General features: G+C 40.3%; 1 protein-coding gene across 8 annotated transcripts in view; it reads left to right on the forward strand.

Annotated features, from left to right (window-relative positions):
* EPB41L4A (erythrocyte membrane protein band 4.1 like 4A) overlaps positions 1–13,457 on the forward strand; it is a 257,679-nt gene that overhangs the window by 204,750 nt on the left and 39,472 nt on the right. For all 8 annotated transcript variants that reach the window (XM_060143396.1, XM_060143392.1, XM_060143390.1 and 5 more), the window contains 3 exons: positions 5,277–5,367; positions 7,888–7,971; positions 8,955–9,068. In XM_060143396.1, the coding sequence (XP_059999379.1) occupies positions 5,277–5,367; positions 7,888–7,971; positions 8,955–9,068 (289 nt within the window). The remainder of the gene's footprint in view (positions 1–5,276; positions 5,368–7,887; positions 7,972–8,954; positions 9,069–13,457) is intronic.

Raw genomic sequence — 13,457 nt, forward strand, 5'->3', positions numbered from 1 at the left:
GTGAACTGGATGCTTCTAATTCTAACTGGTCTTGCTAGTGTTGATATTTTATGTAAAATAAAATACAGGTTAACCTAGGAGCCTTAGTAACCACATGTCAATAACTGACCTTTGTTGTAGGTGATCTGTGACTTTCATTTAAAAGAGTAGAAAAGAATTGCATGCTAAGGTGGAAGGCAGCTTTTAAAGCTCTACGAAGTAGCCCAGGCTTGTAGGATGTGGTGCATGTCATCTCTCATCCTGAATTTCCCATACGGCCACATCCAGATATATATGTTTTTTGTCTTGGTTTTGACACATTTTAAACATAATATCATTATCCTGAATTTTCCCTTCAAGTGGAAAAAATAGTAGAAACAGAAATACATCCTCTATAATAACAGACCTTCACTGAGTATCACCATGTATAAGACACTGTGCTGGCAATCACGGGAGCACAATGATAGGTCCTTCATTTTAGTAAGATTTTGAGGGCCTATTCACTTTTACTAATAATTTTAAATTTTAATAATTTCATTATGTGTATTATTAATATTTTATGAGATAGGTACATGATAATTTGTGTTTCTAGATATTTTAAATGGAAAACAACTGTTTGGCCTTATCTGAAAGGAAGAGTTACACCAAATGGAGTGATTGTGTAGTGTAGGAAAATTTCCCTTAATGTTTTATATCTTGACGTGTGTAGTAGTTAAATAGCTGTTCACTTTATAATAAATTTGTTAAACTGTTCATATATGTATGTTATATTCTTTTCTGGTGGTCCATTATAATTTACAATGAAAAAGGAGTGGTGAAAAACGATTTCTTCAGCCTCAAAATTTCTCCTGGAGCAACGCCTGAAATTCCATTGTTATCAGTTAATTATTTTAGTTAATATTTGACTCTTCCTTTTTCTCTTTAAAATGGAACTATGGGACTTCCCTGGTGGTGCAGTGGTTAAGAATCCGCCTGCTAATGCGGGAGACGTGGATTCGATCCCTGGTCCGGGAAGAACCCACATGCTGTGGAGCAACTAAGCCTGTGCACCACAACTACTGAAGCACATGCACTCTAGGGCCCGCGTGCCACAACTACTGAGCCCGTGTGCTGCAATCACTGAAGCCCACGCTCCTTGAGCCTGTGCTCCGCAACAACAGAAGCCACCACAGTGAGAAGCCCGCGCACTGCAGCGAAGTGTAGCCCCTGCTCACCGCAACTAGAGAAAGCCTGTGCAACAATGACGACCCAATGGAGCCAAAAAAGAAAGGAACTATTCTGTGACTAATTAATACATGAAGACATGAGCCCTTTAGTGTGGTTGGTTTGTCAAATCACCTCTTCTCTCTAGTCCAAGAATCTGAGCTAACGTAGGAGGGATGGTTCTGGAAGGTGGGATGACGAGGGGAGGAAACATTTGGAAAAGGAAGACAGTTAGTGCATGTCAGCAAAATGGAGTCAATAAACCTAGATGATGCATAACCATCGCTCTCACCTTTGTGGATTTCAGTAAGCAATATATAACCTAACTTTACTTAATTGCTTAGCTTTCTTCTTAAATGGTAGCATTATAAAAAAAAACCTCATTCATTTAACATAATTAGGACAATGGTTAAAATACAGTGTTTTAAAAATGTAGTTATTGGGACTTCCCTGGTGGAGCGGTGGTTAAGAATCCATCTGCCAATGCAGGCGACACAGGTTCGATCCCTGGTCTGGGAAGATCCCACATGCTGCAGAGCAGCTAAGCCCATGTGCCACAACTACTGAGCCTGCGCTCTAGAGCCCACGAGCCACAGCTACTGAGCCCACGCACTGCAACTACTGAAGCCTGTGTGCCTAGAGCCCGTGCTCTGCAACAATAGAGAAGCCACCACAATGAGAAGCCCACGCACCACAAAGAAGGGTGGCCTCCACTCGCCGCAACTAGAGACAAGCCCGTGCGCAGCAACGAAGACCCAACACAGCCGAAAATAAAATAAAATAAAATTTAAAAAGTAGTTATTACTTTTAAGTGCACATTTAGTAATATAAAGCTAATAAGTATTGCCTAATTAGGGCTTTTTAAGAACCCTACATTCATGAATAGAATAGAGTAATTTATAGTTAAATATGAATATTATATGAATGGATACTTCAGAAGTGCTCCCACTGAGTTAAGGCTTGTAAGTAGCTTTTCTCCTTATAGTCTGTTTTCCTAGTAAGGCTTTTACACCATAGGCTTTTCCAGTTCACATAGTTATAGAGGAGGAAAATACATTTAAACAGATTTTTTGGTTAGTAGTACACTGTTTTGAATATAAAAGAGCCATAAATTAAATTGTATTACCCTATCTAGTTATGATGTGTATATGAGAGTTATATGACTAACATATATACCATTTTATGTTAGTAAAATAGTCTTGTCAGTCAAACAGTTTATTTTGAAGAAGCCTGGCTATGGTGTTTGTGAGTGTCTGAGAGAGAGCTTGTGTGTGATTTTTTTTCCTGAAATTCTTTGGGAAAACCATAGATTTAGTGTTTGATGTCAAGAATTATGATTTAGATATTGTGAATAACCCAATGTTGGTTTCTTTAAGAAAAAACGCATGCATACATAGTTTGAAATTTTTCTATTTTAAGATAATGCTCAGTTTTTGATCTACCTGTTTATTAAGTTTTTGGAAGCTTCAGAAGGAAACCAGGTGAAAGTGATCAGGCAGCCTCACTTTCCCCAAGGTTGTTAGACTAAGACTGCTCAACAATATTATGGTTACCAGGCGGGAGAGGGAGGGACGGGTAAACTGGGAGATTGGGATTGACATATACACATTACTATATATAAAATAGATAACTAATAAGGACCTACTGTATAGCACAGGGAACTCTACTCCGTACTCTGTAATGAAAGAGTAGGTATGTGTATATGTATAACTGATGCACTTTGCTGTACAGCAGAAAGTAACACAATATTGTAAATCAACTACACTCCAACAAAAATTAAACAAGCCAAAAAACAAAAAGAAAAGACTGCTCAGCCTGGGAAATAGCCTTGGGTACATGAAGGTCCCTTGCAGTATAAATTAGTAATACCTGCTGAAAACAATACCACATTTTAAAAACATGTATTCAAAACAATTAAAAATATGATGTTGGGGTAATTCTGTCTGGGGCACAAATGAATTAATCCCTCCTGCCACTGTCCCAGGGCCATACCACATGGAATTCCAGTTTTGAGAAGCAGCTCCATCTGAAATCTGCACCAGAAATTTTGGGAATCTGCCTAGGTGATTTTTATTAAGGGTTATGGCAAAATAGACAGTGACTGGCCACTCTGATGTCTGATAGCACATGGGGTTGTTCACTGGAGTTGGTTGTGTTCCACTTATTATACCTGGTGAAATTTCCCGTAGATCTCAATGTTATTGTTTTCTAATGCCTGGATTCTGAATGTTGCTCCCACATGAGCGTACCTTTAATGCCACATATCTTCAGGTTCACTTTTTCATTTCAGGGTTCCAGAATAGGAACAAAATGCAGATGTTGAATCCATGTCAAATTCCTTGTAATAATAGTTTTGGGAGCTCTTATTTGAAACCACTGTTTTCTTTCTGTGTTCAAGGTGTATGCCTTAATGTTTATCATTCCTGATGAGTAGCCAAACCTGCCTCCAAGTGTTCTGGAGGGAATGGCCAACTTTGGGGTATTCACTTGTTTCTCTTGTTGTCTTTCAGCGTTGGTTGCCCTTGAGAGAGAATTCTTCTCTTAGTTGGCTATTAAATATTCTTCTCATTGGACATTCTTTTTTTTTAATAATATTTATTTATTTATTTATTTTGGCTGCGCCAGGTCTTAGTTGCAGCATGTGAACTCTTAGTTGTGGCATACATGCGGGATCTAGTTCCTCGATCAGGGATCGAACCCGGGCCCCCTGCATTGGGAGCACGGAGTCCTACCCACAGGACCACCAGGGAAGTCCCCTCATTGGACATTCTTTTCACTTCTAAAGCGTCTGTTTCTCCCAGTGGACCCTTTAGACTGATTTTTGAGGATGAGGTGCAGGTGGTCATGGAAGGCTGTGTATTGTGGTGGCTTGGAGCTAAGACTCAGGAGCCGGACTGCTGGGTTTTAAAGCTGCTCCCCTCCCCCCCACTCATGAGCTGTGGGACCTTGGCAAAGTCCTGTTTTTCTTACCTTTAAAAATGGGGATAATATTAGTATCTACCTTAGAGGATTATTTTGAGAATTATATGATTTTAAAGACCCGGAAGTACTTGGGGCAGCACCAACACATGGTTAAGTGCTCAGTAAATGTTAGCTCTTATTAGTATTACAGACTCACCTCACGACTCGAAAACCGTTAGGGGTGATTACTCTTTGGATTGAAGGACCTGATCCGTGGACATACAAGATGCCTTTCTGAGGAAGACGCACCTGCCTGCCACATGGTTAATTGAACAAGGGCTTCGGACATCCCCTCCCTGGTTTCCCCTGTGCCTCCCAGAGTGAGGGCCATGCCGCTAGAGAAAAGAAGACTACTCATCAGTGCTGCACATCTCACCCCTGCAGGCTTATCTGCCTCCCTCCCAAAAATGGGATCCAGACTTCCTGGATGGGCCCATCTGCTGCACTTTATTTGGATCATGATTTCCAACGTTGTGTCTGCTGGGGGCTCCCTCTGCTGGTTCATCTAGCGTGTATGCAAATCTGCGGAATAAAAGCTTTTCAAAAGTCAGTTTCAGACCTTAAGGGATATTTACATTAAAAAACACATTTGAAAACTTTTTTTTAATGTGAGCGATACAACTCACGTCTATATTCCTCTGGTTTTGCCATTTGCCTTATGAGCTGGAATATTTTCAGGTTCAAAGTATTTGGGGTCGGTTTGATTGAGAATGAGCGTTGTCATGGCCTGCCAAGAAACAGTAACTTTTTTCACAACGTAGTTATCAAGCACCGATTGGAATGGCTTTCATTCCAATATAATAGTACTAAATATCTTAGATTCTTATTTTAACAGTTGATGTGGGGACTTTTTTAACTCTTCAAGTCTCAAAAGGTACCATTTTACAGTGGTGCCATAACCTAGACCCCTTTGGACATTGTTACATTGAGGGCTTAGTACATTTCAGAAAATAGTAACTCAGATTTATTGGGCAATTCATTATGCATTTGGAATTAAAATTTATCAATACAATGTGCCGTGACATCCCTAAAGTTACATTTAAAAATATGTTTTTGCTTCTTTGTGTTTCTCTGACCACTATCTCCTTTCTTTTCTTCTCCACTATCTCTTTCTTTCCCCTCTTTGCTACTAGGATCAGACAGCATAAATCGGGTAACTGCAAACATGGAAAATGGAGAAAATGAAGGAACAACTAAAATTATCGCACCTTCACCAATAAAAAGGTCAGTCGGTTAACTGAAAGGACACACCACTATATGCTGTCACAGAAATGCTTTTTTTTCTGTTGGCAAGGTTAAGAATCTTTTCACTCTGATAATTAACTAGTACTTTTGATGAAAAAAACTCTGTGGGCCAAAGAACACTTTAAAATGCCAGTGAAATATAAAACATCAGGATATGTCCCTCTCATTTGAAGGAAATGCTCCTGCTGTCATAGCGTGATAAAGTCACAGATAGTGTGTGGTCTGCCTTCTCTGAGCAGAGTGAAAATTCCATGGGATTTTTTAAATGGCATGATATAATGGACTAACTCAGAGGGACCTGGGAAGTAAAGTAGATCATATTCACGTTCAATGTACTGCGTTCATTACAGCGATGCATTGAACTGTGGCCCTAGAAAGAGGATTTATAGCATTTAGAGGCACAGGGTTTCAGAAGGCAGTGAGTGCATATGTATAAAGAGTCGTCATGGTCCTCTGCACCAATTTTCCCAGCAGCCTCCCCCAGCAGAAAGACCTTCTCTTAATATATTATGTGGATTGTTTCCCTGAAAGATCAGCCTTGTTCTCTGTTAAGACGCTCTTTCAGCATCACTTTTTCCTATCTCGAATTATGTTCATGGAACAGGATGTTACACATACAATAAGTAGCTTTCATCAGCTCACTTCCTCTATAGAGACTGCTCCACATGCATCATGGAGAAGTCCAAGCAGTCAGAAATACATGACCTTGAGAGACTTCTTAGATCATCTACTCCATCTTTCATTAGTAAATACTGGTGTTTTCATTCAACTGGGTTGTTGTTACTTGGAGGGATATAGTTTATGATTTCTCAGCAAAATAATTCTAAGTTATGAAATTTCTCAGAGTTGCAGGGTGTCGCCAGGGTTTTGCCATCATTTTGTTTTGTTTAGTTATAGGACGCTCCCTGTACAGGTTTTCTTTTTGGAATGACAAGTTCTTTGCTTTTGCCTACACTTTCGTTTACTGTGCTTCCCTTAGTCAGCCTCACGGCTGTGGCTAGTGAGTCATCTTAATCTGTATGTACAGGATATGCTTATGGTAAGTACAACATAAGAACAGTAATCTTGCATGAAATTCAGATCCCAAGGCTTTTTAGAATGTACAGGAGTTCAATCCCCTCTGTAACTGCATTCTTGCCGATAGGACTGATACCTGAAGGGCCGCCAAATTTTCCTACTCAAGTTCCAGATGAGAAATAGCTCAGTCAGTGAATGCAATTAATTTGCCCCCCAGGATTTCATTATTCTTTCGCTGCTCTCTCAATTTCCCTTTCATCTCCCTACTGCATTTCTCAATCTCCCTTTTCTCTTTTCTTTCTGATTTATTAAACACACTCAAACTCTCTACTGTTGTATTAAATCTACCATATTTCTTTTCCTCATTTCAAAAGTAAGGTTTTACTTTAGAAATTTGATCTTCCAAACATTTTTTAACCTTTATAAGAGTAATATATTGCTCATATATAAGTAAAACATACCTACTATCTACTAATGCTCTGTTACGTGCCTTTGTCAAATATCTAATTTTTAAGGTTATGTTGTATTAATTCCTATATGAATATAGTATGCTAGGGTACAAGTTTATTTTCATTTTTTGAAATGACCTTGTTATTTTCTCTCCTCTTTCTTGACTGTTACAAAGAACTCTGCTTTGACCATATTCCAGGACTATTAAATAGAGGATTCCTCAAAAAGCCAGGGTTAAAAGTGGATTAAGAGTTAAGTAGATCTGTCTTTTTCTGAAGTGGAGTCTCCCCGGGAAGTGAGAGGTGACACACCTCCCCTACTCCCCTGGTGACAGAAGAGTTCTGATGAATCCTTTCCTTGTGTCTCCCATGTGTTTCTAAAACAATTTGTTGGGATTGAATAACAACTCACTTATATTTACATTCTTAGGGCAGAAAGATAATACTAGGTCAGGAAATAGCATTTGAAAGTCATTCTGATCTGGAAGGATGAAGCCAAGATATGGCAGAAGCTGGGGGCAGAGAAAGTCAGTTCTGGTAGCCTGAACCTGCCCAGAGCTGACCAGCCTGCATAGATTCAGACCTAAGGCCAAAGCCAGCGGTCTCTGACCACTGCTGAAAAGAGGGAGCCAGCTTCATGAGCCCAGATACTCAACTTTCCTTTCTCATCAGCCTCTTTTCTTCGCTTGCTGGTGCCCTTTTTTCCTGTCCTGCAGGTGGACTCTTTAGAAAGGTTCTTAACAATTGATAACTCGGCATTTGGTTGACATAAAGAAGTAAAACTAGAAAGAAAGAAGGGGAAAAGAGACCCCCAAAGTACTGCTGGAAACAAGTATTTTTTAAAATTAAGGTAGCCACTTTATATTCTTTCTGGAATGAGTCACAGGTATAAATAAAAACACATTTTAAAACATTTGTTAAATAATTTTACTGAAGAAATAAGTATGTGAGTTAATTTCCTTTTATTTTCTAGCTAATTAATTCCTTTTATTTTCTAGCTAATTTCTACACTCTTTTTGTTTTTTAATTAAAGCTTTAAGAAAGCAAAGAATGAAAACAGCCCTGTTACCCAAAGAAGCAAATCTCATGCGCCATGGGAAGAAAATGGCCCCCAGAGGTAAAGAGAATCATCGTTTTTATAAAGGAGAACAGTAGAAAAGGGGTTAGCAATTGCAGCTTGTTAAATAATGGAATCCAACTGCTTTGTGGCTGGTGATGGCTAACTGTGGACAAGTCAGTCAGATTCCTACATCTGTGTGACCGAGAACTTCTGAAGTAGAGGTCAACAGGATGTGTCCTAACATGAAACTTTCTCCTGGAAAGACAGAAAGGAAAATTTGTATATACTAAGAAACTGCCTGAAAGAGCATTAGGATGGCTTGGTGGTCATTAGAATATGCGAAATGACATATAAATGGTAATTTTCCCAATTTCATAGTTCTTGTAAAAACTTGAGTTGAAAACTATAGCTAATGACTAGTGCTTCTAGTAGACCTTTATTTCTAGAAATATAGAAATATTGAGTTTCTTTTGTTCACAACTACCATACCAGGAGCAGACCTGCATCATAACTTACTGGCCATATAGTTACGGTGGTTCCAGGTCTGACCACACAGTGGTTCAGATTCTAGCTCTGCCTCTTTCCTAGCTACTCTACTTGGCTGCTTAATTAAACATTCTGTATTTCTGTTTTCCTTTCTGTTACATGGGTCTAATAATTGTACTTTGGTGATTAGGGTTGATCTGGAGAAAAGCTGAGATAATGAATATAAAGCCCTCAGCTCAGGCAGCACCTGGCATGTGGTGGTTTCATCATAAGTGCAGATTGTTGTTGTTATTGCCATCATTTGTGTGTGTTGATTTCTTACTGTTGAAGCCCAGTGAGACAAACCCGTTCTTGCAAAATGAAGATTTTTATGATTTGTTTACTTCTCTTTCCTTTCAAGAAATCTTGTCAGCAAAGAGAACCATGTGCCCATGATCCAGTATTCTCCAGGCAGTAAAAAATGTGCAGTCATGAACACTTCCCTAGATCCAGGTTAGGGTGTTGCTCCTCCAGGCCCTCTGCGGACATCATTGACCTTTCCTCTTCCACTCCAGCGGACTCTACAACTCCCCGAACGACCGCACGAAATCTCCCAAGTTCCCCTATGCGCGCCGCCGAAACCCCTCGTGTGGGAGCGACCATGACTCTGTACAGCCCACCAGGAGGAGGTAAGCTGAACGACCCTTGGTTTTAAATTCCCAACAGAAGCTCTGGATCCCAGCTGCATTTTAATCACAGGTTACTCTCATAGTATAATGATTGTTTGTCTCCCCATGGTAACAGAGAGCTTATGCTTTCGGGTTTTTTTTTTTTAACATCTTTATTAGAGGATAATTGCTTCACAATAAGGATATATGTTTATGTTTTGTTTTTAATTGAGATAAAATAAGCTAGGGGTCCTGAAGCATTTCTCTTAAACAGCCAGAGTTTCAGAGAATAATTTCATAAAATATTGATGGGAACTTGCTTTCTGTATTATAGTTAAGACTACATTTAAAAAAATGTATATAATGTATTTTGAGAATAGATATTATATAGTATATATAATATGTAGTGTATATAATATATATTGTATAATGATACATGTTAATATATAAAAGATTTAAATGTTTTGATCTGAGAAGATAGGATTATGTTTAGAGAGAAATCTCTTAGTGGAGACTGAGTGCTTTGCTCTCAGGACTGATATTGTTGCTTAAACTTGAGTAAAACCCCTTTCAAAGAACAGAGAAAATGAATCCTGTTACATTTTACCCAGCAGGTCACATTGTTTGTGTGATTATATTTGCGTGTGTGTACTTAACTAAAAAAAATTCATATCTAGCAATTTTGGACTGTCTCTGCAAAGCAGTCTGGGCAATATGACAGGTCCAAGAGAGGAAGACCTAGAAATCACTTACCAGAGAAACTCATTTCATTCCTACCTGATGGGGACTGTGTTTTACTTCGTGTACCTACATAAATGGTATTTTATAAGTGACTTATAATTATGAGAAGTTCAGGTCATGTATTCAGATAACTGTCAAGGTTCTTCTTGTATACACTGTAGATTTAGAAAGCAGAAGCCCTTCTCTTTTCTCTGCCCTTGTTCGTACTCACTTGCTGGTCCATCCCTGTTTGATGTCTTCTACTTCTGCCAGTTTCCCAGGGTCTTCATCCCCAGCTTTCTCAAACCAGGTCCAACTTCACTGAAATCCTTTGGTGATTAAGAAGGGAAAGGTCATCACCTTCACCTAGTAGGACTGAGAAGGGGGAGCTGGATCGTGAGCAACACGATTAGATAGAATAATGGAAAAATAGCTTCCATTTACCATGTTCCAAGTACTGAGCAGATTACTTGCTATGTGTTATCTCATTTAATCCTTATGATACCCCTATAGAAATTGGTGTGTATATCATTCAGTCACTAGGCCTTTCCAGCAGAGAGGAATTGATGCAGGGATTGGTACACAAACGTGGGCAGGACTGAAGGAGCAAAAGGCAGAGAGTGGTGCACGTCTGCGACCTGGACACTGTGCGGCCAGGAGTAAGAGGAGAGACGGGGTGTCACCCAGAGAGTCAAGGCTGCTTCCGCCTTTCAGCTGGCCCTCGGGTGCCTGTACTTGCTGCTGGCACTGCCGGGGGCTCTGCCACTGTAGGAGTGACTCTTGCTGCCACTGCTAGAGGTACCACCGCCATAGCTAACACTGTGGAATCCCCAGTTGTAAGGAGTGCAACAGTGGGCGCCACAGGTGCTGCTAGAAGCAAAATCACTTGCCCTTTCCTCCTGCCTTCAAATCTCTCCTGAGTGCCTAAGTGGCAAAGGAATCCAGGAAGATGTGATATTAAGGCCTCGAGTCTTGGCAATACAGGGGAGATTAGCGGTGGGTCCAGATGGGACTGAGAACCGATGGAAAATCCCTGGCCCAGCATTATTATCTCACTTTTACAGATGAGAAAACAGGCTTGGGGAGAAAATGGTAGCTGTTCCTTGTGGGTAACTGTTCCAGTCTAGAAGTGGATCCAGGTCTGTACATCTGAAAAAGGCAGGGATAATGAGTCATCACTTAAGGCAGGGGAATAGATTTTCTGCCCTCCTTCCCTACCAATAATTGGTTCATCTTGGACAACACTTAAAACCAAGGCAACATCACTGGGAAACACTTTAAAGTGTATTTGTGTGTATATATGTGTTCAGGGGATGTGGGTAGTAGGAACTGCTAAATATATTAAGAATTTGACACTGTTCGATTGTTAAATAGATAGGTTTTTATAGTTTTTCATCCTAAATTATTAGTGTACCTTTTCAGCATTCCCTAAATAAAATAATTACACACATTGAGCAGATGGTCATTTTTATTTTAATATGCTTGAAAATGAATTTATCAAGTTTTTACATTATTTATAAAAATTTACATTTTTTTCCCCCGAACAAATTGCTTGAAATAGTCGGGAGCACACATATTCCCAAATCCAGACTTAATGACTTTTTTACTGAGATACGTTTTCTGCTGGCTTCCTGTGAAATACAGAGAAGTAATTGTGGTGCGTGGACAGAGGATCCTTTCATTGGCACCATCCAGAGGAAAGGCTTTTGATTTTATAGAGAGTCTTTCTGTCTGAGCATCAGGGCCTCTGTCTGGTTCTGTGTGGTACTTGAAAGGTCTCTTATTGGGCATGTGTGTTTTGAGGAGACTAGACGTTGCGGCATGTTGGTATAAAGAGCTAGAGCTCATTCTTTGTTTCTTTCCCCTCTAAATGCCCTATAATTGCCCTGTCCTTCTCAGTCTTGTTTTATTTTCACACATATTTACCTTGCCCTTGAGCACAAATCCCTGCATAGCTGGATAAACTCTGACATTTAAAACCGAGATTTGTCATCAGCATGGAGAAATCTCAAGGACTTAAATTTAATAATAGAAAATTCTATTTTGCAGTGCATGGCCAGGATAACATATTTTGCAAAACATATCAAAATTTTCTATTTTGCCAGTTGTTTGTCATTAAATGGATAAATCTATCAAATTCTGGCTGAGTCTAGAACACTGATCCTTAACCTTTTTGGGTGATAAAACTCTCTGAGAATCTGATGAAATGTTGGATTCATTCCGGAGGAGGAAAAAGTACTTAATTAAATACACGTACAAATTTTCATAGAATATTTCAAGGTTCATGGAGACCCTGAAGCCTGCTTGTTTAAGCAGTCCTGATCTAGAAGAAGGCGGCTAGCATACTTCCTAGCCAGTACAAGTTATTTTCACCCCTGTCCATTTTCACACTCAGAAATGTTAGTGCCTACTTTATGCCAGGCACTGTGTTAAACAGCACTAGAGAAAGTCCCTGCCCTTTGGGAGCTTACAATTTGGGGAAGAAATACACGAATCACACAAATGCCTATGCAGTTATAACTTTTCTATGTCCTTGAGTGGGGAGTTAATAGGGTGCTTAGAGGGATTTATAAGAACTTGTTATTGTAACCTAACATGTCTCCAGAAAAGTACACATATCACAGGTATAACAGCTTGATAAATTTTAACAAACCAAACACTTGTGTAACCAGCACCAATAGGGGAAGTTTTGCTGAGTCCTTGAGTCAAGGAGGTCGGGGAAGTGTTCCCTGAGGTTGGATTCTTGAGCTGGGTGCTGAGGCCAGAGCAGGCAAGAAGAAGAAAGATCATTCCAGGAACGGGGGCAACATATTCAGGGGCCTTGGGATGGAACAGAGTGGGGAGCAAGGCTGAAAAGCCAGTGTTGCTCAAGCACTGAGTGAACGGAAATGTGTTGGAAATGAGCCCAGAGAGAAAGATGAGGCCAGATCTCAAAGGACACCTGGAGGGCTTCTCTGGTGGCGCAGTGGTTGAGAGTCCGCCTGCCGATGCAGGGGGCACGGGTTTGTGCCCCGGTCCGGGAAGATCCCACATGCCGCGGAGTGGCTGGGCCTGTGAGCTATGGCTGCTGAGCCTGCGCATCTGGAGCCTGTGCTCCGCAACGGGAGAGGCCACATCAGTGAGAGGCCTGCGAACCGCAAAAAAAAAAAAAAAAAAAGACACCTGGACTTTGTTAAGGATTTTGGTCACTAGACCAGTGGTTTTTCTAAGGGGGTGATACCACAGTTGCATTTGTATTGGGTAAAGGTGATCCTTACTGTCCTGTGGAGAGAAGGTAGGAGAAGGTAGTAGGGGAAATAGATGAGGCAGCATGTGAGTCCTGGCGAGAGAGAATGGGAGCTTGTGCTAAGGTGGTGATGTGGAGATATAAGGAAGTGAATTGTTTTGAGACCCTGTAGGAGGTAAAAGCAGTGGGACTAGAAGGACCAAAATGAGGGGTGAAGGAGTGACAGATGTCAAGAATGAGTCCGGGCTTGTGCAATTTCATGGATTGAGGTGTGATGCACTGAAATAAGAACCACCTGGACATTACAGGCTCAAAAAGGATAGCTCTGAGTTTGGTTGTTGATAAGTTGAATTTGTGGTACCTTTGAGACGTCCACGTGCGGGATTTACATGGATTGTTGGGTATAAGTCAGGAGCTAGATTACCCATCTGGACTGAAATATAGATTTCTCGTAGGTGTTAGTT

The sequence above is a fragment of the Lagenorhynchus albirostris genome, chromosome 3 (genome assembly GCF_949774975.1).
Source record: "Lagenorhynchus albirostris chromosome 3, mLagAlb1.1, whole genome shotgun sequence".
NCBI classification, from domain to species: domain Eukaryota; kingdom Metazoa; phylum Chordata; class Mammalia; order Artiodactyla; family Delphinidae; genus Lagenorhynchus; species Lagenorhynchus albirostris.